Here is a 27684-nt window from a genome sequence, read left to right as displayed (position 1 = left end):
GAAGCGTACATATATGTTACGGTACATGTGGGAAAACTAGGGTTAGGGTTAGGTGCTACGTCGACTTGGTACATGCTGGCATGTCTAACCCTAGCTTGGAAGTTAACCCCTTACAGTCACCCTAGTGAACGCAACACCTAATCTTAACCCTAACCCTAACCCTACCCCTAACCCTAACCCTAGTTTTCCCACATGTACCGTATTCCCACATGTACCGTAACATATATATATATAATATCGCTCTGCAGCAGATCTTGTGAAAAGCTTAGCTGTGTGGCCGAGAAGGTGCTTCTTGTATCTATGATATCTGTGACCTTTTATATTTTGGGTTATTTAAAGTAATACTTTACTGCGAAGCCAAACACAGTATTCACGCGTGTGTGTATCCATCTGTGAGTGTGTGTGTGTGTGTGTGTGTACACTTGCATGTGTGCATGCGTATGTGTATGTTTGTCCCTGTATGATGAACACTGCAGACCTCTTAACCCTCTTCCTCCTCCTCTTCCTCTTCCTCCTGACCCTGACAGAACACAGTCAGGAATATAGAATGGCAATGCAGCTTTAACAATGGACCTATCGCTAAGCCACGCCCCAAAATAGAAATTGTCCAATCATATCACAGCAAAAGTCACGACAGGCAGAAAACTCGGACAAACAACAACTCGCTAATAAGCTGCTAGACGAAAGAGAGGGGCGACTGTGGTGCAGGAGTTAGAGCCGCCGTCTAATGATCACAATGTTGGCAGATCGGCGGTTCGAGCCCCGGCTGGCCACATGTCGAGCTGTCCTTGGGCAAGACACTGAACGGCAAATTGCTCCCAGTGCGCGGGCCGGCGCCTTGCGTGGCAGCTTGCCGCCATTGGTGTGTGAATGTGTGTGTGAATGGGTGAATGAGAGGCCGTTGTAAAGAGCTTTGGATAAAGGCGCTATATAAGTGCAGTCCATTTACCATTTACCAGAAGGAGAGCTTATACTGGACCTCTCCACACACTACCGTACTGTCTGTATATCCGCTAAGCCTTACATAGGGCCTGATATTTGATCTGATTGTAGCATTAACGTTGTGTTGTCAGGGGGACTAATATGTGAGGATGGTGTCACTGGCCGATGGAGGAGATGGTTTGAGATTAATCTATTTGGGATTTAGCTTTAGGGACTAAAACAGCGTAGCAAGTTAGTCGTTTTATTGTAGTTATACTGTATGGTCACTTTGAACCCGTGAGGTTTTTAATGAAGGGATTGACTCAGGACGCCCTCTAGTGGTTTATTAGGAGCAGTACAGTTTTCCCATGTTCCTGTGCGGAGGAGAGGAGTACAAATGCTGAGGTACTAAAAGTGTAAACTATGCATACCGAAATCAAGAGTGAGTGTGTGTGTGTGCGTGTTTTGCAAATGTGAAAGTGTGTATGTATGTGTTACGGTACATGTGGGAATACAGTACATGTGGGAAAACTAGGGTTAGGGTTAGGTGCTACGTCCACTTGGTACATGCTGGCATGTCTAACCCTACCCCTACCCCTAACCCTAACCCTAACCCTAACCCTACCCCTAACTCTAACCCTAACCTTAACCATAGCACCCTAGCACCTAACCCTAACCCTAGTTTTCCCACATGTACCGTAACAGCTCATATTGAAGTCTGAGATGTGTAGGATTCAGGTTTATTGTAGGTAGTAGATAACTGCACAAATGTTATTGTGACAAATCAAAGGAATATTGTACCATACAGCCGGTGTCACGGTACAGAGGAGATAGGACATGTTAGGGCCCTGTTCCAATACTGTTCAAATGCATCCTTCCTGTAGGCAAGGACTGATCTCTCAGGAATGGTTCCAACACTATTGATGATGTCACACCCTGAACCTAAGATCAGTGATAACTTCAAGGGTCATTTTCCTGGACACAGATTAAGCCTTTAGTCCCTAGACTAAGATGCATCTTCAACAGAGGTTTTCTACTGAAAATGTTAAGACTCGGCTTAATCTGTGTCAGAGAAACCTGCCCCGTGAGGGTAAAGGGGGAAAGTAGAAAGAACAGAGGTCAGGAAGATAGGAAGGAATGAAGGTATGTGTGTGAAGGAATGTGAGGGAAGGTGGGAGGGAAGGAGGAGAAAAGAAGGAAGATTTCCTTTTCAACAGAGAGAAAACAAAAGGAATGTAAAATGACCCTCTCTCTCTCTGTGTGTGTGAAAATGGGGAGATACACGTTTCCTCACAAAACCATGGACATCAAGTTTATTTCAGTCTTAAAAGTTTATAACAACTTCTGGATAACATGACATGAAAACAAAACAAAAAAACCAACAGATTGTTGAAATCATTACACATCTTTTCGCACCCCAGGATGACGTACAATTCAAAAGGTAGGTTGAAAAATATCACAGGAAAATATCGTGTCCCTCCCCCGACTCCCCGCCCGAGCCCCTCCCCCCATCCCCATAGCTCTACTGGACCCTACGGCACATCAGGTACCACTGGTTCTTAATGGGATCGCCTCCCAAACAGAACCAGTTTAGGGTTTCAATTCATATCAATAATATACATAAGTATTCTGGAGTGGATCTGAATTTTTCAGCCTACTGTGTATGAACGAACCCCAGGGCTATTTTCAAAAATAAGAAAGACCAACCCCCATTTTAACCATTTAACCAAGACTACTAAAAATCGAATACAAAAGCTTGAGTGATTGGCATTATCATCGTACAACACAAAGGTCGAGGGTCGGTAACTGGGAAAGCTGTTCGGTTGATACAACGATCAGTAGCTTCAGGTGAAATGTAAAATGACCTTTTTTTGGAGAGAAAAAAAAAAAAGAATGATGGTGAAAAACCTCCCACAGCCAAATACAGTTTATATACTTTTTTCTTTTTTTTAATATATATTTATTTATATATATAAAATACTGTTTCATTCATAGAAGCCTTACTTTGTACAATATCTGTGAGTGAGTGAGTGAGTGAGTGAGTGAGTGAACAAGGGTATGTGTATGTGTGTGTGTGTGTGTGTGTGTGTGTGTGTGTGTGTGTGTGTGTGTGTGTGCGCGTGTGTGTGTGTGTGTGTGTGTGTGTGTGTGTGTATGTATGTGTGTGTGTGTGTGAGCATGATGTGAACAAAACTAAAAAGAACCCAGAAATTCATAATAATAGCTAGTAGCTTTTTATGTCTTACGCTTGTAGTATATTTCTGTAGTATGTATGATCTATGTATGAATATGTGGTATGTTTTAGACACACACACATGCCAGGGCATGCAGGGACACAGATGACCAGCAGGGACCTTTGGGGGTTGAGTAGGGACACACATGCATGCTGGCCCCTCCCCTCTGGAGGGGAAAGGGGAGACAGGGACACAGAGAGCTCTCTTCTCACCCAGGATCCACGGGGAACAGATGTAATGTATAAACCTGCCTGTAACTAATTAAATTATCTTAAACTAACTGTTCTTTGATTCATAATCAATAAGAATACACTACAGTAAATGGCGAGCAAGCGACGGAGTTTAATGTAACTTAATTTGCAGTGTTTTGCGAACTTCAATCTAACAAAGAGGGCAGATTTTCTGCAGAAATCTCTCTCTAGTCGATTGGTGTGTTTAAAATAAACTGTGAATCTCAGATAAGTTATAGTCAAAAGAATCTGTGTAACGGTAATCTTGTTGGAACAGAAGCAAACTTTTCATAAATCTTTGATGGGTGGTGAGAGCCGGACTTGGTAGCCCGTTTTTTGTAAAATATAGTGTTTAATGGTAAGGTTTGTTTGTACGGTATTGGAATATCGTGTGTGTGTTTGTGTAAAATTCGGTGAGGTTGTGTTTATGTGTTGGAGGACTGGGTAGTCTGTTTTATATTGTAGAAGTGAAAAACATATGAGCAGAACTGTAGACGCCATTTCTCTTTGTCTGTGTGAGAGGACGCCGTTGTGTGGGCGGCCATTTTTATGAGGGAAACGTGCAGTGTACTTTCAGCGGAGTTTAGACGCCATCTTTGTGAGGGAAGCGTGAACGTAGAATATTTGAATGAGATAAATAGTGGTTTAACTGGATTGAAAGATATTGCGGTGTCGTGAAAAGTAATCGTTTATGAAAACAAATTGTGTTAAAAAGATAGAGATATGGTGAATTGATCTCGGGGTGTTTTAAATAGTTTAGAGTTACGGTTAAAACATTCATAGCCTTGGCTAAGAGTTGGCGCATGCGCAATCGATGCGCGTTAGCCGGAGCACAGCTCCATCTGCTGGTCGAAATACGACAATACATTTTAAAACACTGAATCCTCAGGGAGATACAGCTGAGGTCGATGAAACAGTCCGATACATTAATAAATAGATGGTTATAAATGATTGTAATTGAGAATTGATCATTTTGTTCCTTTCAAATAACAAGTCGATTCCCTTACAGATTGTAATGAATAATTAATCATTTTATTCCTTCCAAATGACAAGTCGATTTCTTTAAGTGTGTAATTAATAATTAATCATTCATTCTTTTCCAAATAACAAGTCGATTTCTCTACAGGTTATAATTAATATTTGTAATTTACATCTTTTATTTTAGTTAGGTCATTTCCACAGTGTTTGATTAAGGAATAGCAGAATAGTACATATTTGATAATTAAGCAGTAAAAGGGTTTTTGTAAATCAGTGAATACTTAGGTGTTGACCAATCTTTGTGATTTAATAATTGTATTGACCAGAACTGTAATTAGGATTGAATGAGTAATTAAGTGACACATTCATAAACAATTAGGAAACACATTTAAGTATAAAGTACTTACACAGAGATTAGATTTAAGTTAATACTGCACTGACATACACAAGAGGCAAGTCTGTTATTCTGGAGTTGCAGGGTTTTTGTGGGGATGGTTAATACAGTTATATTGGACTAGCATTTGTTTAGCAAACAAGACAAAATAAGGTGAGTTGTAAGAAGCGTACACCTTATCTAATATAGAATATTGTCAGCATATTGAACAAGTAGAATGGGGTCGAATTCCACGAAGCTGTTAAAAGATATTAGTGAACATCGTGGAATGTTGGCTACGTTATCCCCTATGGCTATAGTGGAAAAAATGAATCCTCTTGTTAGGGAAATTAGCAAAATGTCTACGAAATGGAATAGCCGTTGGGCATACATTGAACAGCCGTGGCCGAAAGAGGGCAGCATTAATTTACAATTAATTGCAACATTGGAGATACTTATCAATGGGCACAAAGCACATCAAAGAGGAAAGATTAGATCAGAGAAACGCAAGTTAGAGTTAGCTATTTTAGATCTATTTAAGGTAGAGGGACAGAAAATAGCTCAGATGGAACCGGAAAAGAAAAAAGAATTGGCCAGGACACTGGAACAGGAACTGAACATTTCATCCCTAGACCTGTGTTCTGCCCCCAGTCCCCCTCCATATGCTAAGGCACTGGAGGATCATTCCCAGAAGAAGAAGAAGGAGCCAAGGGGAAAAGGGGACGACAGGAGTGACGAGGAAGATGACAGCGAAGATGGCAGTGCAGACTCAAGTGATGACGACAATGCAGATGGAGGCTACAACGCGCAGGTCAGGAAGAGGATAGCCACAGCCGAAAGGAAAGGTGGGAGAAGACGCCCGGAGAAAGAGGGAGATTGTCACCGAATGTCATCAAATACATTAAAGAACTGTCCAGTGCTGATTCGGGGTAACAAGATGGAATATCATCCGTGGCATCATACAGATTTGTCTGAAGTGATCGAGAAACTCCCAGTTCTTCAAGAGGGAGGACATTCGTGGACGCGAGGGGTCGACGTGATACTGACAGGTACGCAGCCCGCGATGGGAGACCTGAAAAGACTCTTAGCTTTTATTGCAGGATTGGATACAATGCAGGAAATATTGATGAAGGCAGGACTTCATAGATATATCAATACATCAGTTTATGATCCAGAGCTCTTCGCAGCAAACAGAGGCAGGCTGTGGAAAGCAATCAGAGAGACCTACCCTACTCACATTCACCCAGACAATATCATTGTGAAGCCACTGGGGGGGGATGAGAATCCCAGGGGTTATATTGCCCGTATGCACGCTCAATGGAGAAATGTGACAGGGAAAGACGCTGAAGATAACCCCTTAGAAAAATCCATAATCAGGGAAAAAATACAAGAAGGGCTTCCTACCCCAGTTAAGGATAAGCTAGCAGAAGTGGTGGGGCTACGACACATGAACAAAGCTGTTTATATAGACCACGTAGCTCATCAAGTGGAGTTATATCGAAAGAACATTCAGATACAGAAGGCACGAGACGAAGAATCCCTCAGAATATTGACTCATTTGCAATTGACTGAAAGCGAGAGGAACATAGAGGGAGTGCAGGCTTTAGCCCCACAGCAACAGCCACCTGGAGTGCAGACTGCTACTTACCAGTCCTACCCACAGGGGCCACAAGGGGGGTATCCTGCTACTTACCAGTCCTACCCACAGGGGCCACAAGGGGGGTATCCATACCCACAAGGGCCACCAGGGGTGCAAGCGGTTCCATGCCAGATGTACACACAGCCTGGCCAAGGACCACCACCAGGGGGATGGACAGCAGCAGGGAAGGAGATGCTAGAACCGTGCCAATGCGACCAGAATGGACATCTAGCCTGTGCCTGCTGCAACAGGCCCCAGGGGGGCGCAGGGGGGAGCCAAGGAGGAGGATATTGGCCCCCTACTACACCTGCTCCAGGAGTGATGAACCCTTACGGAGGCCCAGCAGCTGGCCTATAGGGGTGCCCGGAAGATCCGAGTGGGAGGTGCCAGCTGGTGGTGACACAGAAGCCTGAAGGCGCCACGCACCTCCCTATGTCTAGAGAATATGTGAAGACAATCGGATTTGAGGGAATTAAACAGCTGATTCCTACAACTGAGCTTGTAGACTTAGAGTACAAGGGACAGAGAGCAACTCTGTCAACACTTGTGTCAGAACACACGCCAACAGGGCTGCTAGGGAGAGATGCTCTATGCCAATTGAACTGTACAGTAAAATGCACACCTGACGACTGTCAGGTGACGGTGCCATCCGGTGCTCAGGTTCCATCGACAGCCAGAGTGATTAAGCATAGAACAGACCTACAAGCTTTGCCTTTAAAGGGAGCTGATATAGAATATTGGGTTGATGGGTCTTGTTACGGGGTAGGAGAAACTTTGTGCGCTGGGTATTCCTTAGTTAAAGCACAAAATTCAAAGTTTATTGTAGAACAGGCTGAGGCAGTTCCTCAGCCTTGCTCGGCTCAGTTGGCTGAATTGATTGCCCTCACAGAAGCATGCAACTTGGGAACCGGACGGAGAGTGACAGTGTACACCGACTCTGCCTATGCACATAATGTTTGTCATTTTAATGGAGCTGTATGGAGGGGGCGGGGTTTTAAGAGAACTGATGGTACGCCTATACAGCATCACGCACAGATCATGAAGCTGTTACAAGCCATGATGAAGCCAAAGGAATTAGCTATAGTGAAGTGTGCCACACACAGGTCTGACTCATCACATGTCACACAAGGTAACAGGGCTGCAGAAGATGCAGCCAAAGCCATTACAGGAGCAGACAAGGCAGGTAAAGGTCTTCTGGTCACACATGAAAAGCAATTACAGGGCATGGTCACACTTGAGGATTTATTGATGTTACAGAGTAGAGTAACTACGTTAGACAAGAGCGTTTGGCTAGCAAGGGGGGCAAGTCAGGATGACACAGGTCTATGGAGGAATCATGAGGGGTTGGTTGTAGCACCCTCAGATTTATTAGGCATGTTAATACAGGAAGCTCATGGATTAGCACATGTGGCTAGGGGGGAGGTGAGACGCAAGATCACCAAGAAATATGGGTTTTGGAGTCCATATTTGATGGAACAGATTGACCATGCTTTAGGTCAATGTGGGGTCTGTTGGAGAAACAACATCAGAGTGGGTACACCAGTGGTGTCTGGGCATATCCCTACCCCAATAGGGCCACGGGTGGTGGACAGGGGGGTGGATGTACAGAGTAGGCAGGATGTTGTGCCAACAGGTGCCGAGGTCCCCAGAGAACCTGAGAAGGAGGAGCTACGAGGAGATGCTGTGGTGTTGCCAGAGCCAGTGGCGATGCCAGTGTTACAGCCAGTGACATTACCGGCAGTGCCTGAAACCGAGGGGACAGTGGAAAGCTGTCCAGATGCCAATGAACCAGAAACCAACGAAGCAGAGAGTGCTGACAGTCTGGAGGTCCAGCCTGGGGGTGTCCAAAGCCTGGACACCTGTGCTACTGGGGATGCTGGCGAGTGCCTGCACCATGCTTCAGATGATGCTGAGGGCGACTCCCCAGACCTTGATCAGCGTGGGAGGGGACCAGGCGGCTACCTGAACCTCAATGACACTGACGGACGACGACCAGTTAGGAAAAGATTGAAGACTATGAATAGGGTAGTGAAGCAGAAGATCAAAGGGAACGACGGGAATGGACAGCAGATGATAGCATGGCTGGAAACGGTCTTAGGGGCATGGGAAACTTATTTTGCCAAGATAGGAGCACCTATTATAGCAGACATGATTTTTGACTTTCTTAGAAGGCAGGGCCTCATTGACTGTTTTTGGAAAATCAGTCACTCAGTCCACGTTAATGAACTTTTCAGAAGACTAGTCCTCACCTGAGGTGAAGATCTATGCATTAATGCATTCCCTTTGTCCTATGCTTACTGTTGGAGAATTATGTGTTATGATAACTGAATGTCATTATTTGTGTATTGTTTGTTTGTTTCTATATCGTGTGATTGAGGTCAGTTGAGAAGTGATGTGGTGGTTATACAAAGCTAGGAGAGAGGTTCTGTTCCTAGCGCAACGAAAATGGAAAGCTCCTGACTGGGAAAGAATATCAATCTGAGACAGCGGTAAAGGCTGTTCTCCAACTGGGTACAAGTGCTAGTAACCTCTGACCCCGACGCTTCAAGGACAAAGAAAACATCGGTCGTTGGAAGTTTCTGTATTGATTTGTGCATGATGAACTGTGTTTAGTTTAATTGTGATTGTTATTTTCAAAATTCTTTTTATTATTGGTTGTTTTCTATTTTTGTTTATGATATCTTTGGTTCCTAATACTGGTCCTGGGTTGGTCTGTGTTATTGTGCTTCTTGTGTTGTGTGTTGGTGTAGTTTTTCTGTCTGTTGTTGTTTATTTTTTAATTTTTAATTTTATTTGAAAAAAAGAAAAAAAAAAATTTTTTTTTTTTTTTTGGGAATGTTTTGTGGGGTTTTGTGTTTTTGTTTTTGTTTTATGGTAGTTTCGTTTCGGAACACCCTCTGGGTGGTCCGAGGGGGGATGTGTAGTATATTTCTGTAGTATGTATGATCTATGTATGAATATGTGGTATGTTTTAGACACACACACATGCCAGGGCATGCAGGGACACAGATGACCAGCAGGGACCTTTGGGGGTTGAGTAGGGACACACATGCATGCTGGCCCCTCCCCTCTGGAGGGGAAAGGGGAGACAGGGACACAGAGAGCTCTCTTCTCACCCAGGATCCACGGGGAACAGATGTAATGTATAAACCTGCCTGTAACTAATTAAATTATCTTAAACTAACTGTTCTTTGATTCATAATCAATAAGAATACACTACACGCTAAAAAGATGTTTTACACAATATACACATTTTATTACTTACAAAAAAAGAGAAAAAAAGAAGCCTCTATAGTTAGCAGGCTGGGATACAACAATGTTAGTACCACCAAAGAAAGAAAAAAAAAACAAATGACGGAGAAAGAATGAATGAAAACCTAGAAAAACGCAGTCTCACTAAGAAAGCTCATCAGTGCATCTCTTCTCTCAGGGATGTTGAAGGTCAAAGTGCCGATTTGGTAACATGGAGATGATTCAACTCCTTAGTAAAAAAAATGAAACAAAAAAAATGAAACAAAAAAAATATAGCACTTCTCACTTGAAATGTATGTAGCACCTCTGAATCTCTGAATCGACATCAAAATTGATTTTTTGAAAATAAAATAAAATAAAATAAAAGAAAAAAAAGAAAATAAATTCTCTTCTCTTTGAAAGAGAAAAAACCCTAAAATGCACTTTTGTTGTCACACATCCGCCATGGCACTTTTTTTGTGGATATTTTGTTTTGTGTTTTTGAGGTACTTCTTTAAAAAAAAAAAAAAAAAAAAGACTAAGATAAAGATTCATTTTTTCAGTTTTTTTGTATTTTTTTGCTGTGTTGCACAGTAGCACCATTAAGTTGTTTCCGGAAGACAATACGCCATTTGGAATTCCATCTTGTTGCCGTGGTGATGTCACCCACCACCGCAGTGGTCATCCATTCTCATCAATGTGGGGGTCGCCCCTGGCAACAGTCGCCGCCTCGCCGTTACGTCCTCTTCATACAGACGACACAGCGGCTGACGCGCGTCTGCAGGTTGCCGTTCTTCAACGTCTCAGACTGAGGCTTCCTGTAGGAGTCAGAGGGACAGGGAGGGTCAAAGGTCAGAAGGACAGAAGGGCATGAGCTAGCTAGTGTAGGGCATTCACTCAATTAACAACTCTCTACTTCAGGGTATATACAGGAATCTTGAGGTTAATTTGAAAGTGACAGTTGGATCTAAGTGACAGTTGACACTAGAACAGCCGTGTCTATGTTACCTACTCAGGGTATATACAGGAATCTTGAGGTTAATTTCAATACCTTTCTAAGACTTTTTAAAGACCTTGTCAATATTTTTCCAGACCTCACCGCCACTTCGAGCTGTAACCGTTCACAACAGTGACACAGTTTTAGTAAACTTTTACTAAAAGTTTTTAGGACTCAAACTCTTTGGACTAAGAGTCTAATTCAGAAAAACAACTACAAAATTCAAGACCTCATAAAATCGTGATCAGACTTTTTAATACTTATTAAGGGTCTTGATTTTCCCAAAATGGATCTATCAACTTTTAATACTTTTCAAGACACCGTGGATACCCTGTACTTACAGTACCTCAGCATACTGTAGAACAGAAATCTGTGAGATATGGCGTTGAGAGGTTATTCTTGAACCATTATTCCCCCAATTTGAGTTGCTCCCTCATGTGTGAGTGAGTGAATTTGTGTGTGTGTGTGTGTGTGTGTGTGTGTGTGTGTGTCGTACCTGAACATGTCATGGGTATCAACGGTAGCCAGCCAGAAGCTGTAGGAGTTGCCGTAGTAGTTGCAGGTTCCTCTGCCGTGACACTCGATGAAGGGCGCGCTGCGGAAGTCCTCTAGACAGGAGCCTGGAGAGGCCAGGGCCTGGCCCGAACCCTCCGCACCCGCACTGGTGTGCTGTAGGAGGGGGGAGGAGAGGGGGAGGGAGAGGAGGAGGAGAGGGGGAGGGAGAGGGGGAGGGAGAGGAGGAGAGGGAGGGAGGGAGAGGATAGGAGACACGGTGTACGGTGTGATTGTTTTCAATCTTAAAATCACCAGTGTACATTATGCTGTGTGATGTAGGGATGCAGTACTTGCTGAATGTGACTAGTTAAGCTAGTCAGCTCTGCTTGCTTGTGGACATAAATAAAGCATTTCAAATGTGTGTGTGTGTGTGTGTGTGTGTGTGTGTGTGTGTGTGTGTGTGTGTGTGGTTGCTCACCATCATGAAGGAGTAGCCAATCCACAGGGGTTCCCAGTAGGCGGGGCACGAAGGGATCTGGATGCTCTGACTGTGCACAGCGATCACCATGGCAGGGGCCTCACACACCGCGCATCTACACGCACACGCACACACACACACACACACACACACACACACACACACACACACACACACACACACAGTGATTAGATACACCCTCACTATGGCCTCCTCCTTTTTCCATCCTTCTTTCTCTATCCCTCCCTCCCTCCCTTTCCTCCCTCCCTCTCCTCCCTCCCTCCCTCCCTCCCTCCCTCCCTCCCTCCCTCTCCTCCCTCCCTCTCCCTCCCTCCCACCCACCCTCCCTCCCTCCCTCCCTCTCCTCCCTCCCTCCCTCTCCTCCCTCCCTCCCTCCCTCCCTCCCTCTCCCTCCCTCCCTCCCTCCCTCTCCCTCCCTCCCTCCCTCCCTCCCTCCCTCTCCTCCCTCCCTAGTGCTGATGGGCTGGATGCTGGATGCTCTCTCCCATGATGGGGGGCCATGCTGGTGGACATAGACCCTCCTCCTCCTCCTGCCCCCCCCTCCCTCCCTCCCTCTCCTCCCTCCCTCCCTCCCTCCCTCCCTCCCTCCCTCTCCTCCCTCCCTAGTGCTGATGGGCTGGATGCTCTCTCCCGTGTTGGGGGGGGGCCATGCTGGTGGACATAGACCCTCCTCCTCCTCCTGCCCCCCCCTCCCTCCCTCCCTCCCTCCCTCCCTCTCCTCCCTCCCTAGTGCTGATGGGCTGGATGCTGGATGCTCTCTCCCGTGATGGGGGGCCATGCTGGTGGACATAGACCCTCCTCCTGCCCCCCCCTCCCTCCCTCTCCCTCCCTCCCTCCCCCTCCCTCCCTCCGTACCTGCTGATGAAGGGCTGGATGTTCTCTCCCGTGATGGGGGGCCATGCTGGTGGACATAGACCCTCCTCCTCCTCCTCCTGCCTCCCTCCCTCCCTCCCTCCCTCTCCTCCCTCCCTAGTGCTGATGGGCTGGATGCTGGATGCTCTCTCCCGTGATGGGGGGCCATGCTGGTGGACATAGACCCTCCTCCTCCTGCCCCCCCCCTCCCTCCCTCCCTCCCTCCCTCTCCCTCCCTCCCTCCCTCTCCCTCCCTCCCTCCCTCCCTCCCTCTCCCTCCCTCCGTACCTGCTGATGAAGGGCTGGATGTTCTCTCCGGTGATGGGGGCCATGCTCATGGGCATGGGCTGGTTGGTGGAGAGCCAATAGGAGTAGTCGTTACGGGAGGCGAAGTTACACACGTTGTTGATGTCACAGAACATGAAGGGCATGGTGCTGAACCTACGCAGACAGCTGCCAGCAGTACCTGGTGGTGGGGGGAGGGGGGGTAGATGTGTTATATATGTGTGTATGATATATGAGGGGGTAGATGTGTTATAGTCATGTATGGTCATCCATCCATAAGTTGAACATGTATATACTGTGTGTGTGTGTATGTGTGTGTGTTTGTGTGTGTGGTGTATGAGTGACTCTCTCTCACACACACACACACACACACACACACACAGAATACATGTATCAGTGTGTGAGTGTGTGTGTGTGTGTGTGTGAGAGAGAGTGTGTGTGGTGTGTGAGTGACTCTCTCTCTCTCTCTCTCTCTCTCACACACACACACACACTCAGAGAGTGCATGTATCAGTGTGTATCTCCAGGCCTTACCCAGGTCCTGTCCGTGCGCCCTCTCGTTGCCCTGCACGTAGAGCAGGGAGTAGCCGTCGTAGATGAGGCTGGTGCCCTGAGGACAGAAGGGGACCTCGGGGTTCTGGCTGTGACGGGTGATGAGGAAGCCGTGGGCCACAGACGCTGACCCGGGGTTACCCGGGGGTCCCTGGAGACCGTCGGAACCTGGGGGGCCGGGGTAGCCGCGCTGACCTGGGGTCCGACGACACACACACACACACACACACACACACACACACACACACACAGAGAGAGAGCAGAGTAGACAGGGGAAATGTTAATGAACAAGTTACTACATAACATACCACACAAAGTGAGTCATAACTGACGTTTAATACATTCTAGTATCATAACTGACGTTTAATACATTCTAGTATCATAACTGATGTTTAATACATTCTAGTATCATAACTGATGTTTAATACATTCTAGAATCATAACTAATGTGTTTAATACATTCTAGTAACACACTCCTCCTCCTCCACCTCCACGCCTGTCTCACCTGGCTGTCCAGCGGGTCCAGAGTCTCCTTTACGGCCGGAGGCGCCGCCGAAGCCCGGGGGACCCTCGACACCTGGGTCTCCTGGGTTACCGCCCGGACCTGTGGAACAAGACTTCATCCATCAGCTTAGAGGAGGGAGAGGTTCAACTGTACAGTAGATGCATAGGAGAGTGCTGTCGTCTTGTCCAATATGAAGTACTGTGTGTGTCTGTGTGTGTGTGTGTGTGTGTGTGTGTGTGTGTGTGTGTCTGACCTGAGAGTCCATCTAGACCGGGTGGTCCCGGGGAGCCACGGCCGCCCTGTAGACCCAGAGGACCGGGGGGTCCGCGCTCTCCCTTCAGCACGATGGGGGCTGGCGCCACACCAGGGTCACCAGGGGGTCCTGGGGGGGGCGGGGGGGCAGAGGGAGGGGTACACGGTCAGAGAAGAGGTACACTAGAAAGGATCTGAGAGTCTAAACTGTATTTATTTCTTTTATTTATTTTTAGCTCTAGTAACCCTAACCCTACTGAGTTGTACATACAAACACAAAAACTAAATATTGTGTTAACAGTTGTTGTGTACAGATCATGAAGCATTATTATTATATGGCCCTAAAAGTCCGAACATATGTGACACAGTCTGATCATTCGGTCCGCATGTCGGCAACCAATCAAAAATGTTCTGACTTTTCTTTTGAAACACTTCCAACGTTGTTGAGAATCACAGCACAAACTCCCTAGTCAAGCCAAAATACTGCAACAACGCAATGGATTCGGTGAGTAATCCCCACTGCTACCTAGTTAACTAGAACACTACTTAACATTGTTAGCGGGCTCACAAAACTAGTTGTGTGTTGACTAGTGAGTGCGTCATTGATTTTCGATTACACTTTATTTCGATTTTTGAGAATAAAAGTCTTGATTTTGATTTGATCGGCTGCCGACTTGTTCCCAGTTTCACCAGCTGTTGTCACATATTCCATTACATCATAACTTTGTTACAGTTCATACATGCATTGACATTTCTCTGAAACAAAGAGAGGGTCTGTGTATGGATGGGTGGGTGTTGGGCGGGTCGGGGACCTGGTTGGGTCTAGACTCACCAGTGGGGCCCAAATCTCCTGGGTCTCCATGGGTACCTGATGCACCGGGGGTACCAGACTCTCCCTTTGGTCCTGGGGTAGAGAGAGAGAGAGAGAGGTTAAAAGACTGTCATAACACACACACGCATGCATGCCACGCACACACTTCCATAATCCACCCAGAATTTTAGTTTCCCTGGTAATGGAAATTCGTGACGTTGGAATTATAAGATTCTATCTCCATTTTTGTCAAAATTTAGTTTTTTACATAATCTGATCCATTAGGTGTTTATTAATGCCTGTGTGCAAAGGTTCCATCTCACAAAACATAATGGAATGTAAAAACGTTGACGCTTAATATCTCTGAACTACCCTAAACGGAGATAGAACCTTATCATTCTAAGCACACGAATTGGGAATGTGAAAGGGAACGTCGTTCTCGACTGACCTGGGAATCCGGGAACGCCGGGCAGACCGAGGTCTCCCTTCAGCCCGCCTGGACCAGGAAGGCCAGGAGCACCCTGGTCACATGACACAGGACAAGGTCAAAGGTCATATGACATCACAGCTACGGAACTAGATAAAAAGTGCTAGCTAACTTGTCTCGTCTACTGAATTTGTAAGCTAAACAATAAGCATAAGTCTGCTCCTGGTTGGTTTTAGTGATTCATTGTGTTCCTTACTGATAATCCGGAACCTCCGTACTCCCCCTTCTGTCCAGGGAAACCAGGCTGGCCAGGAGACCCGGCGATACCCTTGTCCCCCTTGCCTCCTCCGCTGCCTCCGGGACCACGGGGGCCTTCAGGGCCAGTTCCACCTTCACACGCAAAAGGTTGAAAGTCAGGAGTTGGTCGGAAATGTCACTCTCAGCGCAACCCCCCCAAAAAGCCTTAGGAGGGTCAGGCCTGATGGTGTATTGAAAACAGGCTCAACATGTCATACTGTATTTTAAATGACTGTAGCTAGCTAGCTTCAACTGAGGACAACATCGCACAAAACTTGAAACATCAAAACATCAACATCAGGAGGCATGACTGTTGTGTGTATCAGTGTGTGTTGCTGCTCATGTATGTGTGTGTGTTGAGGGTGTAATTTTGATTGTGCAACAGTAATTTTTTTTCCGATTTCACAACCTGTCCCTGGTAGGTGAAAAGAGGGTCAAGAAATGAACAACATGGTTACAGTTACACCCCCCGCCCCCCCAACCCCCCAACGCCCACATGTGCACAGTGTCACAACAGTGGGTCATCAAACCGTGGTTTCTAACCTGCAGGACCTAGGATTCCCAGAATCCCCGGGTTTAGCAGAACCGATGCAGTACGGAAGAACAAGGATGGTTAAAACAAGAGCGAGAGTTAGCATAGCAACACCATCAGGCTAGCAGTCAAACGAAGGGAGCACAAATCCAGTGCTAGCATTAGCCTTAGCACCAGCTCTAGCCTTGATATTACCAGTCTCAGGGCTCTCAAGTCTCACGCATTGGGCGTGAGACACACGCGGCGTGTGAGCGTGTGAACGGGTTGAAATGCGTGTGTCTCGTGAGACTTGAGAGCCCTGCAGTCTGTTTCTGTGTTTTATTGCTGTGTAAAGACGAGGCTAGGGCTTGAGTGCCACAGTTAGTTAGTCTAGCATGGATTTGTGTTAATCTCCATTGTGTAGCTTCTTCTTCTGGCCCTAACAAGCCTCTGAGACAGCTAAACCATAAGACAGGTGTCAGTCAGCCATAGAGATGCATAGAGTAGGCACTTGCTATCCTTAGGGGAGTGCGCCCTCTAGTGTTCATAACTATAATGGTGTCAGCTGAGGAGGGAATGTTTAAGGAAATCATTTGAGATTTAGAATAATAATAATATATTAGAATCTGGTTAAATGATTAGCATGATGTCATCTACTGATCACTGTCACTGTCTGGACAATAAGCCAGGTCTGCTTGTGGTTTGGCTGTGTACAATTGATATAATAAAACAAAAATAATTTGGCTATATATACGTTTTAAACGCAAAGAGCTACGTCTTAGTTCTAGTTGTTATATACATGAATAGTAATTTTACAGTATGAATAGTAATTTTACAGTATCTCTTTACCATATTATGTCAATGAAGTAACAGTCACATAGCAAAGTTGTATGAACACAACAATTAAAAATGAATATATTTGGTGAGTATTAGAAGTTGGGTGTGTGTAATAGATCTCAAATCACTACCAATGCAAATACTCATACGTGGTTGTTAACTCGATTCGTTGATTATTATCTCAGAAAATAAAACAGTGAGTGCAGTCTCAAATCTTAAGTGTGTAACTTCTACAAAAAATAAAAGTGATTTGAAAGTAAACGATCCATAATAACTATGACCAGTGTGTCTTATCAATCACCTGGAAACAGTGGGATTAGTGAAAGAAAGAGGGAGGGATAGATAAATGAAGCAAGAAAAAAAACAAAAAAACACTGTCATTGGTCAATGCTTCTGATCCGACATGTCTACCACAGTGCAGTTAGGTGTTGTACAGTAGATCTGGGTTCTAGAACAGGTGCAGGGTGCAGACAAAGAGTTCTAGAAGGTTCTAGAACCCGCAGAACAACATGGAGAACATGCAGTACTGTAGAAGCCCTGGGCACTGGATCTCTGACCTTTGGGACCTGGCGTACGGATGTACGTGTCATCACAGGTGGGCGGGGCCACACCACAGAGGGTGGAGCCGAGCCACAGGAAACAGGAAGGGTCATATATGGTCATATCAACGCTCTCATCCCCCCAACAACTCAACTACAGTCGCTTCACACAGAGCTGGACCACAACTGAGCTCAGAGGTGCTTCCACTAAACTAAACTGTATGTGGGAAGCTTTCTATATATCGTGACGTTACAATTATAAGGTTCTATCAAAATGTCCAAAATGTCAAAATTTAGTTTTTTACATAATCTGATCCATTAGCTGTTTATTAATGCCTGTGTGGTGTTATTTTTTTAAATGTTGACATTTTTGAGTTAGTAATTAATAAAATACAAAGGTTCCATCTCACAAAACATAATGGAATGTAAAAACTTTGACGCTCAATATCTCTGAACTACCCTAAACGGAGATAGAAGAACCGTATCATTCTAAGCTCACGATATTTGAATGTTTGGATATTTGACATAATGAAGTATCTTGTTCCAAAGTATATAACTACAGGAGTTGACGGCCCCAGTGATGATTCAGACATGGGATAGGAGGGGAGGGGGCCTATCCATAGTTAATGTAACTCTGTGTTACTTTATGTTGTTATGTTTGGGTTTGTTGTGGTGGTAAAAGTTGTAACTGAGCCCAGTTTGGCCAGCTCTGAGCTGGCTCTGCAGTTCTGGTGTGTTTGGACACATGACCCCATGCAGGTGACTGATACACACACACACACACACACACACACACACACACACACACACACACACACACACGCACACACAGTGACAGAATACAGCGCGGAGCCAGAGTCAACCAACCACTCTCATTCTAAACGGTAGTAATAGAGAGGTTCAATGCTATACAATGAAGTCATTTGTATGTGTGTGGTATTGCTGTACAATACAATACATGTTCAGCCAAACTATGCACTGTAATTATTAACAACACCCTATAACTTAGGGTAAACATTTGGACAAATATAATATAATAGTCAAACCAATAGTCTTTCAATATCATAATCAAACTAACAGCCTTTGATAGCCCTCAACCCTACTGTTACAGTTAGAAGTGTTGTGTTTGTATCTGGCTCCGCAGTATCACACCAACGTCAGTTAATTTAGGTAAACAACCAAACAAACACAAGACACACACACATCGTCAGACACAGGACACACACATCAACCCTGTCAAGAAAGATATCAGGCCGTGGTGATACCAATCCCCTGCGACCGGGAGGGGAGGGAGAGGGGGTGAGGAGACACAAGGATGGATGGAAGACAGATGGACAGATAGACGATAAACGGATGGATGGAAGGGTAGAAGCAGGGTTGATGGAGGACACAGACAACATGTGGTTGTACCCATCATGCTCTTGGGGACGTGGCCCTCGGACCCTCTGTGAAACACACACACTGATCGGTGTGTGACACGCCCCAACGTTTCTTGGTGGGGAGTGAGGGGGGGGGGGGGGGGGTGTGGGGTGTTCTTGGTGTGTACACAACTCTGATTGGACAGTGTGGGTTTGTGCTCAGTGACTCAGTGGATCAGATACAGTACTAGTGATGATTTGTACAGTCAAGTTCCATGCAAATCAATAATATTACAACGATGCATACATACATACATATAGTGCAACAGGTATGCCAGTTTGCTGCCTGGGTTCACTTGCCTTTGTGTGTATGTGTGTGTGTGTGTGTGTGTGAGAGAGAGCGAGGGGGGGTGGGGGGGGGGGGGATAGAGAAAAGAGAGAGATAGAAAGAGTGAGAGAGAGAAAGAAAGAGAGAAAAGGGGACAAGAGATTGGATGGATCGAATGAGAGAAAGAGGCCGAGAGATGTCCATAACATATCAAAGAGAGGATGTATGTGAGCTATATCAAACTATTGCACATGCACACTATATTTTAAATATTACAATATCCCTCTATCTTCATCTATCCATTCTTCTTCCCAGGCCATGTGACCTAACACACTTTTAAATGTGTTGTGTTTATGTTTTTACTTGGAACATTCCAACATGGGAGGCTCTCTCACTGAAACAGCACAGAATCCCAGGCAGCAACGTTAGCGTAACCAGTGATGGCGTGGTCGCTCAGTAACATACCAAGTCGTCCTGGGGCGCCGGGGGATCCTTGGTTACCCTTGGGTCCCATGTGACCCACACCTGGGGGGCCGGGGGATCCGATGCTGCCAGGAGAACCAGGCAGACCGGAGAAACCGATCTCTCCCTTCGGTCCCGGGAAGCCAGGGCTGCCGGGAAGACCATGAAGACCAGGATCTCCTTTGCCACCTGTACGGCAACAACAGAGGGACATTTTTAGAGCGATTGTGGTGGAAACGGTGGGTTGCAGAGAGATGTAGAGTCAGTGGCTCACATTGTAGACGTGAGAAGTGAAAAAAGGCTGAATGATTGACGCAAATAATATGAAAAATATATGATATATAAAATATATAACATGTCACATTAATTTATGCTGTTTTTATGATCTATCATACAGTACTACACTAGATTAGGATAGATTATTATAATATCGTCTTTGAGAATTACAACAACAACTACGGGGGAGGAGCTCTGCACTCACCTGGTATCCCGGGGCGACCAGGAGAACCTGGACCACCGAAACCAGGAAGACCTGGAAGAGGATCATGGGAAAGAGAGTTGTTAGGAGGAGTTGACTTTATTCCCTTAACAGGTACAGCTCAGACAGAGAGGCATTGTGGGTACTGTAGTCCTAAAACAAGATGACATCATCACTCACCTGGGTCTCCTTTGACTCCTCCTGGGCCAGGGATGCCGTCACGACCAGCTTGACCCTTGTCGCCAGGGAAACCAGGTGATCCGAGACGGCCTGATTCTCCTGGGCGGCCGGGGGGTCCGCCGAGACCTGGACTGCCTGGGACCCCATCCAGACCCTTGGGACCCGGAATACCCGGAGAACCTGACACAACAACACAGGTAGATTCAGTACCAGAGAACCTGACACAACTGAATAACTGAAAATGTGGACCTTTTTAGGCCTTATAAATTGGATTGCTGGATTTGAGAGAACTTTAAGGCTTTTTAAAGGCTTTCTAAAGGCTTTTTAAGACCCTGATTATGAGATCATAACCCTACCTTGGAATCCGGGGAGGCCTGGGTCGCCCTTGAAGCCGGGACCTCCTGGAAGACCGGGGAGTCCGGGACCGCCGGGGTTTCCTTTCTGTCCGGGAGTTCCAGGGTATCCTGACCCGCCGGGCTCACCCTGACAGAGGGAGGGAGAGAACGTTCTGTTAAAAACTCACTAAGAACAAAATAAGAAGAACGCTAGCTATCCCTATGTGACTTCGTGACGTTAGAATTCTAAGGTTCTATCTCCGTTTAGGGTAGTTCAGAGATATTGAGCGTCAAAGTTTTTATTATGTTTTGTGAGATGGAACCTTTGTATTTTATGAATTACTTACTAAAAAATGTCAACATTTTAAAAATAACACCACACAGGCATTAATAAACACCTAATGGATCAGATTATGTAAAAAACTCAATTTTGACCAAAAATTGAGATAGAACCTTATAATTCTAACGTCACGACCTGTTGGCACTTTACTGTACCTTAAGATCCTCTGTTACCATGTAATGTAATGTAACATTGTAATTATTATCTGTTTGGGTGTATTTTCTTGGAACCACGTTGCTACATTGATAAATATGTACTGTGTTGAATTGAACTGAACAGAAGAGAAATGTACGGGTCAGGTTCAGTACCTTGTGGCCTGGACCTCCTGCTGGCCCGACCCCACCAGAACCGGGATCTCCCTTGGCTCCGGGGAACCCAGGAGATCCGGAGGATCCTGGTCCACCTGACCGACCTGGCTGACCTGGATCTCCTTTGACTCCCGCGGGTCCTGTGACATCATCACAAGTCATACACACACATTTAGTGAGGAAGATCTCTCAAACCACTTGTCTTTCTATATCCATTTTGATCAGGTCAAATACAGCAGGGAGAGAGACACACCTTCCCTTCTTGTGTTTTTTTTTTTTTTAAGTGTTTTTTTTTCTTCCCTTTCCTAACACCAGGGGAGCCACCCCTCCTAAATTTCGTTGTTTGGTACCTGTACTGTAGCAATGACAATAAAGTCCATTCATTCACAGGGGAAGACTGAAAGTGACCTTCACTGGAGCAGATCTGGGTCTAGGTTTAGTGGGCCTACGTCTGGGTCTGGGTCTGGGTCTGGGTCTTGGTTAGAACTGACAGTTGGTCTAGGTATAGTAGTGTTGGTTGCGGGGCGTCTGTTACCCACCTGGGAATCCCATGCCTCCCATGTTGCCCTTGGCTCCTGGGCCTCCTGGAGAGCCTGTGCCTCCGTTGAAACCAGCGTCTCCTTTGGGACCTGAACACAGAGAAGAGGACGTTAGGAGAAGAGCTCAACCTGAGAGAACCAAGGGAGGCAGGTGGAGGTAGAAGAGGTAAAGAATGGGAGGATGTTTCTACTTATGTGTGTACAGTTGATGTGTTTCAGTGTGTGTTTTTGCATGAACACAGTATAGTAATACAGTATGTTTGCTTATGTGTGCTTTCAGTAGGTGTGTATATGTATTCCTTGTGTGTGTGTGTGTGTGTGTGTGTGTTCGTGTGTGTGTGTGTGTTCATGTGTGTGCGTGTGTGTGTGTGTGCGTGCGTGTGGGTTCGTGTGTGTGTGCGTGTGTGTGTGTGTGTGTGTTCGTGTGTGTGTGTGTGTGTGTGTGTGTTCGTGTGTGTGTGTGTGTTCGTGTGTGTGTGTGTGTGTGTGTGTGTGTGTGTGTGTGTGTGTGTGCGTGTGTGTGCGTGTGTGTGTGTGTGTGTGAGAGTTAATCATACCTGGAGGGCCTGGTATTCCTGGTCGTCCATCTGAACCTGGTATTCCGCCGTCTCCTGGGAGACCAGCCACACCTTTCTGCCCTGGCCCACCCCCAAAACCTATGGAACACACACACAGACACACACACACATAAGTTATGATCATTACTAGATACCAAGATCGGGAAGACAAATCAGAATCGAGCAACTTTATTCCTCAAACCTTTCATGTAACCCGTAACCCCATGTGTAACGTATCTGTTTTACAAGAGAGACCTGGTGGTATACCAGGAGGTATTACTGTACTGAAGAATTGAAAACTAAAAAAACTAAAAAGAGGACTTCGTGAGCTTAGAATGATAAGGCTCTATCTCCGTCTAGGGCAGTTCAGAGATATTGAGCGTCAAAGTTTTTACATTCCATTATGTTCTGTGAGATGGAACCTTTATATTTTATTAATTACTAACTCAAACATTTCAACATTTAAAAAAATAACACCACACAGGCGTTAATAAACACCTAATGGATCAGATTATGTAAGAAACTCAATTTTGACCAAAAATGGAGATAGAACCTTATAATTCTAACGTCACGACTTGTTTTCAATGAGCGTCTGCAGTCAGACCACTGGACAGGACAGTCACCTGGAGATCCTGCGTCACCCTTGGCTCCCTTCACAGCCTGGGGGGGGATGCTGGGGCCGGGGAGTCCCTGGAGACCGGGCTCTCCTCTGTCTCCCTTGCCTCCTGGACCACCTGGGCCACCTGGTCGCCCTGGGAAACCGTCATCACCTGGCGGAGGAGGGAGGATGGAGGTCAGAGGATCTCTTGTTCTGAAGATATACATACAGTATATTTGTGTGTGTGTGTGTGTGTGTGTGTGTGTGTGTTTGAGGGGTGGGTTCTAGAGGAGAAGTTTGGGTACCTTTAGGTCCAGGGAAGCCAGGGCCTCCGGAGCTTCCTGGGTTTCCACCGGGTCCAGGGGCGCCCATCACCCCCATGTCTCCCTTACCGCCTGTGGAGAGAGAGAGACGGGTTAGAGAAACAACACACAGCAGACAGAGAGAGAGAGACGGGTTAGATTAACAACACACAGTAGACAGAGAGAGAGAGAGAGACAGGTTAGAGAAACAACACACAGTAGACAGAGAGAGAGAGACGGGTTAGAGAAACAACACACAGTAGACAGAGAGAGAGAGAGACAGGTTAGAGAAACAACACACACTAGACAGAGAGAGAGAGAGACGGGTTAGAGAAACAACACACAGCAGACAGACAGAGAGAGAGAGACAGGTTAGAGAAACAACACACACTAGACAGAGAGAGAGAGAGACGGGTTAGAGAAACAACACACAGCAGACAGACAGAGAGAGAGAGACAGGTTAGAGAAACAACACACAGCAGACAGACAGAGAGAGAGAGACAGGTTAGAGAAACAACACACAGTAGACAGAGAGAGAGAGTGACGCTGTTCGAAACATTTACTTTCTAAAAAAAAAAACGATATTATAATAAAACGGATAAAGAACTAGTTAGCAAGCCAAATGAGCAAGATTCGGACACTATTTTTTACTAGAGGTGTATTGCATTTGAAAGCCATTTGACTGGTCAGATGATAGGGCCAGTGATATCATTTTTACATTTTTGGCATTCAGCAGACGTCTTATTCCAAAGCGACTTACAATCAATACATTTGAATACTAAGCAAGTGAATCATCAGTCCACCAGTCGTAGCAGGAAGAGTAATCCAGCTCAGGCCCGGGGCCATTGATAGAAGGAAAAACCTTCTTCTACGACCTTCTTCTAAACCAATTTTTATTTTTTATTTTTTTGACACTGGAGAAACAGAGAAACAGTACAAGGGGGGCAATAGAAGTTTTTAGGGGACACAGTAGAGGGGAAAAAGCGGGTGTCTTCAGGAGACGCAGTGCTGAGGGGCAGAAGATGTCTCAGGAGGAGCAGTTAAGGTGTAACGATATGACGTCTTTACCAGGCAGGCCAGGGAGTCCGTCACGTCCGGGCCCACCGGGCCCCCCTGAGGGTCCTACTCCTCCCGGGGATCCTGGGAAGCCGGGGTTCCCTCTGTCTCCTGGCGCGCCTTGAATGTCCCGTCCGGGACCGCCGGGGTCTCCCTTCGCTCCGTTGGCACCTGGGAATCCTGGAACAACCCCGGGAGAACGAAAGACACGATCAGGATGGGATATGGGATCAAATCAGATCAGATTTGACCATATATGGTATTGCTTTAATAATCACTGCAGGCTAGATTCAGTTCCCACCTACTTGCCACCTTGGCTTGTCATTGCCATGACAACATACAACTATAGGCCATAATAACTACAAGATAACATCTTCCAATGAGACGTCCAAACCAGGGTAGAAGTCGCCTGTAGACGCAGATCTGGGATCAGCCAATCTATCCGGATCTATCCTTCCTCAGATCCATCGACAAAGCAACTCCAAACTGATCGAAGATTAGTGTCTAGAAGGCAACTTCACCCAACTCTGTCACTTCCTGACTGGTAAACTCCCCTATGACCTCACTGTAACCTATGTATGTAATGTATGAATAGAATGAGATCTCCACATGTATCATCTTCCCACACCACCTATTGATTTCTGTATTCAAAGGTCAGTTGACCTCTGTCTTGTTGAATGAAACGAAAATGAACTTGAAACACATTTCCCACACATTCACATTTCCACCGTCAAGGAAACAGTCAGTGCATACTAGCGTAGGTCGTATAATATCCCTGGGTATCATAGTATCTGCCAACATAGTCAGATTGACAGTTATCGTAGTATCTACCAAGATAAACCAGTTAGTCATCATAGACAACATAGTCAGATTGACAGTTATCGTAGTATCTACCAAGATAAACCAGTTAGTCATCATAGACAACATAGTCAGATTGACAGTTATCATAGTATCTACCAAGATATACCAGTTAGTCATCATAGACAACATAGTCAGATTGACAGTTATCATAGTATCTGCCAAGATAAACCAGTTAGTCGTCATAGACGAACAGATTAGTCAGATTGACAAATTTTTTCAGAATAATGTGTCTGATGTTAGAATCACCTGGCGGTGTAAAGGTTTGACGCAGACAGGCTACAGTACCGTACCTTTCTCGCCTTGGGGGTCAAAGGGTAAGGAGGAGGACGCATTTCGAAACGTAGCGGAGAGGCCCGAGCAATGGCGAGCGCGGGAGGGAGAGTAGGAGAGACATAGGCGGTGGGAGAGTAGGAAGGTAAGGGGATAAGGCGTTAAAACACAGCATGTATCAGATACATGAGGAGGAGCCTTCACTGACGGGACTGTGAGGGGGAAAGTGGAGGTGGAGGTGACCAAGGCGTTAGTGAGTAGTGTAGCTTTGTGTACATGCAAGGAGAGACAGGTGATGTTATAATGGCGGTTTACTGGTCAAAGTGACCTGTGTTTTCCGTGTGCTTCTAAGGCTGTAAGAGTGATAGGAGGACAGGTGGTGCTGCAGAAGAATGTCTAGAATAGGTGATAGGTGATGATAGCTAACAGGTTAACGATTCACAAGTGACTTCATCGCCGGACGCAATCGAGACCGAAACTAAAGTCACACAGAACAAGAAAGACGTCGAAATAAGAGAGGACAAGAAGATTGTCGTGGACTCCTGAAATCAACGTAGCGTTAGCACTAACTATAATAACCTATACCTGGTGACAGGCAGTCACCCTGATCACCCATATTGACACCCAGTGTTCATCAAACCACCCCTTCATACTGTAGGTGAACATTCCATGTGACCCAACCCAACCTCAGCTACGGTAACACACAACTGGAGTGGTGCTCGGACAAGGGATGCAGTGAGGTGGTGTTGCTTGTTGCTAGTTTTAACAGTGTGATTACAAGTCGAACCACGAACCACACACCCATTCATCATACCCATACATCCACTAGAGACCAGTGATGGTGCTTATAATAGGGTGTGGGTGATCATGCACAATGGATCTACTGTAGACCTTTCTTGACATCACATTCATCTCATAGACAGCAGTCATCATGATAAAACAGCAATAATATGATTAATACCAAAAACACCATATGAAACATATACATGATGATATATACTAGGGGTGTTCAATAATGTGTAGTAAATGAAGCGACTAGTTAGTGCAATCAAAGTCCTATGTTGCAAACAAAATGAGTACAATAATAATAATTCATAATAATAAAAAATGTTTTATCTTGTGTGGCCATTCACAATGATATGAATCGATTTGAAGAAACATAATAGCTGACGCACAGACATGTCAATCATGGCTGAATATTAACGAGCAACTTTGGGTAGAATCTGTATCTGTTTCCATTGCATTATGTGCTTTTCCTTTTTTCCCCCCTTTTATTTGTAATCGGGTACATCCCTAATATATACATGGTATATGATTACTTTGGCTACATTAACACACGATACATACCGTATCACTACTCAATAATCCTTTATCAATCAAAACCCAAGTCTATCAATGATCAAATCATCAACGTCAACTGTCAGCTAGCCAACTTTTCAACTGCCACACATTCCGGAACACCTTACCAGGGGATCCCATGGCTCCGGGGCCGCCGACAGGTCCAGTGGCGCCCTGGCTGCCCAGGGAGGTGCCTCCTGGTGGGCCGCGGGCTCCAGGGCCACCGGGGATACCAGAGTCACCTGGGGGAGACACACAGGGGAGACAAACACCCTGTTAACAGAGTACTATGGTACCACGACTGGTTGGCTAACATACCCTGTTCAAGTGGAATGTATACCAACTAGCTCAGAGAGAGAGAGAGAGAGAGAGAGAGAGAGAGAGAGAGAGAGAGAGAGAGAGAGAGAGAGAGAGAAGAGAGAGAGAGGAGAGAGAGAGAGAGAGAGAGAGAGAGAGAGAGAGAGAGAGAAAGAGAGAGAGGAGAGAGAGAGAGAGAGAAAGAGAGAGAGAGAGAGAAAGAGAGAGAGAGGAGAGAGAGAGAGAAAGAGAGAGAGACAGAGAGAGAGAGAGAGAGAAAGAGAGAGAGAGAGAAAGAGAGAGAGAGGAGGGTATTTAATGGTACCTTTGGGTCCTTTGCCTCCATCTACGCCAGATCGTCCAGGCTGACCAGCACCGCCAGGGAATCCAGCGTCTCCCTTGTGTCCAGGATTACCTTTACCACCGGGGAAGCCGGGGGATCCCTGGGCACCTTGCAGCCCGAAACCAGGCTCTCCCTGTCACACACACACACACACACACACACACACACACACACACACACACATACAAACAATAAAACGTCATTGAATACCCAATACAACATTGGTGTCTGTCCTGATTAGTTCAGCGCTAGTCTTCATCTTACTCTAG

General features: G+C 45.8%; 2 protein-coding genes across 3 annotated transcripts in view; one reads left to right on the top strand and one right to left on the bottom strand.

Annotated features, from left to right (window-relative positions):
• LOC308168152 (complement factor H-related protein 2-like) overlaps nt 1-27684 on the top strand; it is a 499130-nt gene that overhangs the window by 75238 nt on the left and 396208 nt on the right. The window lies entirely within an intron of this gene.
• Nucleotides 10309-27684, bottom strand: part of col4a5 (collagen, type IV, alpha 5 (Alport syndrome)) — a gene marked incomplete at its 5' end in the record, with an annotated part of 73841 nt that continues 56465 nt past the window's right edge. Inside the window, 22 exons of the mRNA XM_080543127.1 lie at nt 10309-10424; nt 11100-11272; nt 11577-11691; nt 12738-12915; nt 13269-13481; nt 13792-13890; nt 14045-14173; nt 14876-14947; nt 15303-15375; nt 15538-15671; nt 19617-19802; nt 20095-20145; nt 20272-20451; nt 20628-20754; nt 21255-21394; nt 21794-21883; nt 22351-22449; nt 22974-23120; nt 23254-23343; nt 24319-24486; nt 26904-27017; nt 27398-27548. Of these exons, the coding sequence (XP_080399253.1) occupies nt 10343-10424; nt 11100-11272; nt 11577-11691; nt 12738-12915; nt 13269-13481; nt 13792-13890; nt 14045-14173; nt 14876-14947; nt 15303-15375; nt 15538-15671; nt 19617-19802; nt 20095-20145; nt 20272-20451; nt 20628-20754; nt 21255-21394; nt 21794-21883; nt 22351-22449; nt 22974-23120; nt 23254-23343; nt 24319-24486; nt 26904-27017; nt 27398-27548 (2811 nt within the window). The 3' untranslated portion in view covers nt 10309-10342. The remainder of the gene's footprint in view (nt 10425-11099; nt 11273-11576; nt 11692-12737; nt 12916-13268; nt 13482-13791; nt 13891-14044; nt 14174-14875; nt 14948-15302; nt 15376-15537; nt 15672-19616; nt 19803-20094; nt 20146-20271; nt 20452-20627; nt 20755-21254; nt 21395-21793; nt 21884-22350; nt 22450-22973; nt 23121-23253; nt 23344-24318; nt 24487-26903; nt 27018-27397; nt 27549-27684) is intronic.

The sequence above is a fragment of the Nansenia antarctica genome (assembly GCF_963989245.1).
Source record: "Nansenia antarctica genome assembly, chromosome: 12".
In the NCBI taxonomy this organism is placed as follows: domain Eukaryota; kingdom Metazoa; phylum Chordata; class Actinopteri; order Argentiniformes; family Microstomatidae; genus Nansenia; species Nansenia antarctica.
This window is presented reverse-complemented; position numbering and strand designations above follow the sequence as displayed.